This window comes from Charadrius vociferus, unplaced genomic scaffold (genome assembly GCF_000708025.1).
Source record: "Charadrius vociferus isolate BGI_N301 unplaced genomic scaffold, ASM70802v2 scaffold173, whole genome shotgun sequence".
NCBI lineage: Eukaryota > Metazoa > Chordata > Aves > Charadriiformes > Charadriidae > Charadrius > Charadrius vociferus.
This window is the reverse complement of record NW_009648369.1, coordinates 7,129,636-7,135,635: the sequence shown is the minus strand read 5'-3', so window position 1 is coordinate 7,135,635 and position 6,000 is coordinate 7,129,636. Positions and strand designations below refer to the sequence as shown.

At 39.2% G+C, this 6,000-nt stretch overlaps 1 protein-coding gene across 1 annotated transcript in view; it reads right to left on the bottom strand.

Annotated features, from left to right (window-relative positions):
• Positions 1-4,171: 4,171 nt before the first annotated feature.
• The window catches only part of NBAS (neuroblastoma amplified sequence), a 181,109-nt gene continuing 179,280 nt past the window's right edge, over positions 4,172-6,000 (bottom strand). Inside the window, exon 51 of the mRNA XM_009885333.1 lies at positions 4,172-4,447. Coding sequence (XP_009883635.1) covers positions 4,172-4,447 — 276 coding nt within the window. The remainder of the gene's footprint in view (positions 4,448-6,000) is intronic.

The window sequence follows — 6,000 nt, the reverse complement described above, 5'->3', positions numbered from 1 at the left end:
TGGGAATGAGACCAGTCTAGGGGCTTTACTGGAAACGTGTACTCTCTTTTAAAAATACTAGACTTTAGGAACCTGGAAATTTTTAAGTAGGAAATGTGGCAGACACGGTGGGCAATGCTACAATAATAAATCTATTTTGAAGGTGGAACACTTCGAGTTTTGTGTTCATTCCTTTCCTTCAGAATCTCTCCGTCTATCATCAATCAGTGTGATAAGCCAGCAAGGTGCTGGATGTTACTCGCTGTGTGTTTTGCAGTGAAATATAACCCTGGCGAAATCCTTGCCTTTGCCCCGTTTTTCATTTACTTCAATTGCCGAGGCTGTTTGCTGTTGCCCTGCCCTTGATTTGCTCTCCAGCCAGGGCTTCCTCGTGCAGTACTCACCTGCTGACAGATGACAGTAGGTAAAATCTTCAGTTCCTACGCGGTCTGCTGTCATCCTGTGCTGCTGCATAAGCAACACGTTCTCCGCGGGAGGAGCTGGTTGGGTGGTCACCCACCATCCCCCTCAGGAGGAAACGGCCCAATGTTTCACCCCGGTTTTGTGGGTAACACGGGCACTGCACAGTCCGCGTACTGTTTCATGGCCTTGCAGAGAATACTTGTCCAGATGCGGGGTTTTGAAGGGAAAGCAGAGGTAAATAAAACAAGCTTGAAAAACGATTGTGTTTTTGCAAGTGTTTTACCTCTATGATGAAGGTACTCGTGTTCTATGGCCATCCTCTCAAAGAGTGTTTTCACAGTGCAGAATGTCAAACACAATAAATCACAGAAAGAATCACCATACAAAGAAAATATCCGAATCGTATGTAGCCACCCCACTCATTGAATTGCACTGCTTTTTTCATAAATACAAGTGTCTACTCTACATCTGTTGCAATGACATACTGTCTCCACTTACGATTTCCAGCAGAGAAAGAAATTGTGAGTTATGATCTTTCTTCCCTAATCTCTGGTTCTACTTATCCAAAAGAAAGGTGATATATTTTGCTGCTTTGGCACACCTACTAGGTAGCAAAAAGCTCCTCGAAGATGCAAACACTATCAGTGTTTTTCAGGCAAAAAGAGGATTAATTGCCCTAGGAAGTATTGCTCCTGGGGACACAACTGAGCACTTAATTCACCTTCCTTAGAGAGCACAAGCATCTCCAGGACATGGACTTATTTTGAGTAAAAAAACCCTTCAGCTCATGCTGTATTCTGAACAGATCCCAACTGCAAATCAAACAAAATGACAAAACTGAACTGTCTCAAGTGCCACTTCAGCACTTTTGCGATATTTTTTTTTTTTTGTCCTAAGTACTATTAATAATACCAAGGTGAGTGAGTTTCTTAACCTTAAAAACAATACAATACAAACCAAAAAACCCCACAATAACATCTGCTAGTGTTTCTTGGTCAGTCCCAGAGCCTCAAATGCTATTCTGCCATACAGAAGATCACTGAATCATAGAATGGTTTAGGTTGGAAAGGACCTTGAAAATCATCACGTTCCAACCCCCCTGCCATGGGCAGAGACACCTCCCACTAGACCAGGTTGCTCAAAGCCCCATCCAGCCTGGCCTTGAACACTTAAAATAATAAGATACTAAAAGGCTGGCATTGGGATACACATATCCTTGGTATGTGCATCTTCTTTCACTTTTTTTTTTCTTAAACTTTATTTTATTTGGAACATACATATAGGCTTGATCATTTTGGATGTATATACTAAAACTGTTCCTTATAGATAAAAAGTTTTGAATACAGAATAGATCAGAAGTAGTCCTGGCTGCAAGGAAAACATTTATCATGGATTCATGGATTTGTAATGCCAGCAACACAGAAAATGGACAGAAGATCAGTAACACTCATTAGAGCCTTATCTACAGCTCAGCTCTAAAGTGCCGCTAAACACAAACTTTTCATGATTGTGAATGAGAACAGTCAAGAAATCTAGCACTGAACTTACTAACCTGAGAACAAAACATGCAGACAGACCAAAAAGCTCCATCGTAAAGTACAGAAATACCTTCTACAGAATAACCCAAGGAGTTCTTGCCTTGCTGTTTGACTGCATTTACTCATTTCCAGTTGCATTACCTTTTTTAAGTTTTCTTTTCTCTACAATTCCAGTATGCTTTGCTTTGCTGATCTGGGGCTCTTGAGACTGCTAACATAACAGAACAGAATTAAGGCAATATAGCTGAATGATATAAATTTGGATGAGATAATCTTCTGTACGACACTGAAGGACAGTTGAGGCCAGCAAGTATAAAAAAAAAAGAAAAATGTAAATCTTAAGAATTAAAGCATTGTTAAAAATCTTGTTAAGAGTTCTACGTAAGGTGGGAAGCAAAGCTAACATCTGAACAATTTTCACAGTCAGTAAAAGCTGATGAAACAAAGCAGATCCCAAGTCAAAGACGATTCTAATAGAGTCAGTTTTGGTTCCGCAAATGTCATCGCCCATTTCTAAACCCTGAAGTCTAGGAAAGAACTCAGTAACACAAATTTGTAATGAAATAGCTACTTCAAGCTTTTAACCCACTCTTCTTTATTCTATATCATTTAGGCTGACATTTAGGAAAAAGGGGGATTTTAGAAACTACTGTTCTCAGTAACAGTCAGCGTGCATAACGAAGGGGTTGACTATCCCAAATAGCAGAAAGCTGAGAGGAGGGTTGTTACTGAAGCACCTCAACTGGATCCCTCTGTTGCCAAATTTTGACTGACTATTACCCATGTTAATGGAATCCATCACCAGTGTCTGCACTGTGGGCACGGTACAGACAGCTAAATCACCTAAGAACTGCAATCACTGCACTAGAATGTTTTTCTTCTTCTTTCGGGTTTTGTTTCTTTTGAGGAGAGAAGGCTGTGGGGGACCCAATACCTACAAGAAAGTTATCAAGATGCTGGAGTCAGGCTCTTCACAGCACGCACGGTGGGAGGATGAGAGACAACTGGCAGGAGCTGCGATGAGACAGGTTCAAACAAGAGGTTATACGTAATAAATTTTTCAACACGGGAACAACCAAGCAGTGGGACATCCATCCTTGGAGGTTTTCAAGATCCAACTGAATACAGCCCTGAGCAACCTGCTCGCCCATTAAAGGAACCCTGCCTTGAGGAGGAGGTTGGACTACATTACCTGTACAGATCGCTTCAAATCTGTATTATCCTGTGATCATATCTTATGTACCGTTTCTGCACATTATTTAATCAAATACTGGATCTGAACACAAGATTAGACAGATTAATTTTGAAAAGATTTACAGATTAATTTTGACAACAAATTCCTATACGTGGAAACATCAAAACCTTCTGGTAATGCAGTGTAATAAATAGATGGTCCCCTTGTTAAAAAAACTGAGAAAACAATAAGAAATACTTTGCCTTATTAAGACAAAAAAGCATTTGGAAATAAACACACCTACTTAATTTTTCAGAACTCTGGAGAAATGTAAGTAAAATACTTTGAAAGTGCATTCACATGTGTAGGATTTGAGATGGGGCTTCTCAAATTGCAGAGGAATATACCTCAAAGACTAGAACTGTCTGCAAGTATAGAAAAGTTCAGCTTGTCTTTATGAATAAACATCACTGAGGAGAGACAGGAATTTCAGAAAGAGTGGCTGAAGAAAGAAAATATTTTTCTTATCTGTCTGAGAGGAGGAAAAAAGAGACTACAATAAATGTAAAATATTTTATTTATTGCCAACAAAAGCTGCGGTAACAACATTGCACAATACCAAATTTTAAGGTTTTGAAATTCTCAGAAATTACTCTGCATTGTGATTATTTTTTGTTGCTCCATATATCTTTTTAATTATATTTTTACATTAGTTTTACATTATGACAAGAGTAAATTACTTACAGAAATTAATACAAATCGTATATAACCTGCCACCTTACTAATGTTCCATTTATAAGTCACAGAGTGTAATAATTTAACACTTTGATCTGAAAAGGATTATTAGATTCAGTGCTTTGCTAGTCATATGACAGAATGATATGGTCCGCACCACTAATTTTTTTAAACAATTAGAAGTATATGGGAACTGACTGTAAGCGTGCTGTTTGTATTTTCTACAAAACATAGGTAATAACTTTGTTACTTCACTAGAACAACAATTTCTCCCTTTTCTGTAAGATCTCCAGCAAATAGGAAATGCGGCAGTTCAACATTTTCAGATCCAACGCTGAACAGCCTGGAGGGCGGTAGTAAAAGTCCTGAGCGCAGGATGAGTCCCACGATGAGACATCAGGAGGGACCCTGCCTCTGCATTGAACCCTGCTTCTTTAAGTTGTTTTGCTATTTCCTCTACATCCCAGCCTCCTTCGCCCTGGTTAGCCAGCAAGTGGTCAATAAGGCAAGGATAGAAGGCGGTAGATACGCACTTCACCACTAACTTGGCGTTGAGGAGCAAGGAAAGTATTTCAGCATCACAACTGGAATCATCAACCTACGAAGAAAGAAAAATCCAAAGTAATTAAGAATTAATTACCAGATACATCCATCAACTAGAAGGCGACATGACTGTTCTCACTGCACAGCGTGACCTTGAAAGCGAGATGAGTATTCTGTATGGATTAACAACAGGGATACACACTTTGCATATGTCAGAATATGTAAAAGTATATCTTTAACAGTCTCTATCACATATTTGACCTGCACAAAGTTAAGGAATCAAGACACTGAACAACCTGGCAAGGATTACATGAACAGCCTTACAGACTTTTCACAGGTTCTCAGCCCCAGTGTAGAACGGACCACACCACCTACCTCCACATCAAGAATGACACCCCGAGGAAGGTCAGACCAGAATATATATTTTGGTCACTTTCACTAGCATGATGTGTTACCTTTTACCTGTTAATATAAGAGGCAACATTATCGGACTCAACCAGATTTTCCAGAGTTTCAGCACTCACAGCAAGGATGAGATTTTTCAGAAAAATACAACTTATATTCTAAAAGACGTGGAGCACAGAGCTGCTACACATCCTGGATGCCTTAGAAAAATGCCATTACTTGATATGTGAGAGCAGACATTCTCTTGAAAAATCTTACCTATATCTTTACAAATACCACTACAGAATACTTGAAATGCTATTTCAGTTTATTTTGGCACATCTTTCCTAGGTTCCTTGAAATGCAGTGTTGTTTTAATCAGCTTAGGTGTGTTACCACTTCAAGAAGTGCAATAAAACAAATGCATATGGGAATAAAACCAGCCAAAAGACGGGTAGGCAATAGTCAGTTTTCAATGAATGCATCCTATTAAGTTACAGATAAATTAATCAAATTGTGCTACATTTACAAAATAACTTTTTTTTTTTTTAAATTGTCTGTTTAGCTTCTGTTTCATTTTCTGTAAAAAAAAAAAAAAAAGGTACCAGCAGGTAATAAAGATCCTGTGTCCCAGTGATGTGGCACCCTTGAAGACCAGTTCAACTACTACTGTTGTGTGACCACGACGTGGCTACTGCACACCGAGATTTGGCACTAACACTTGACAGCTGAAATGAAGCAATTTTAAGTCTAATTCGTGTAACAAAACATTTAACCCTGATTCTTTTCAGGACACCATTGAAAGCTTTTTTGTCTCTCTGTTTTTGTTCAAGCTAAAACAGTGCAGAGCTTTGCTTTCTCATGTTCACGTGCAACGGGCTTCATCCACTCCTCGCCCCCACTGCTGCCACCACGAGCACATTGCAACAGGCACTTCTTGCTTATAACCCAATTCTGTGCCGTGAAGTTTCCACAACCATTTCGTAGTAACATGTAACAGTGTCAATTTGCAGGTGGATTATTTTTTCCAGAAAGATTAAACATAATTACAATCTATTAGTCCAGACAACCAAATGTACTAGTAAAAATCTTGCCTACTCAGATACACTGTGAGAGATCAGGCACACAATTTAACATGGACCACGGACTACTCTCTCCAGTTTCCCTACCCAGGTAGTCAACCAGAAACAGTATCCTCAAAGCATAAATGAGAGCAGGTACATA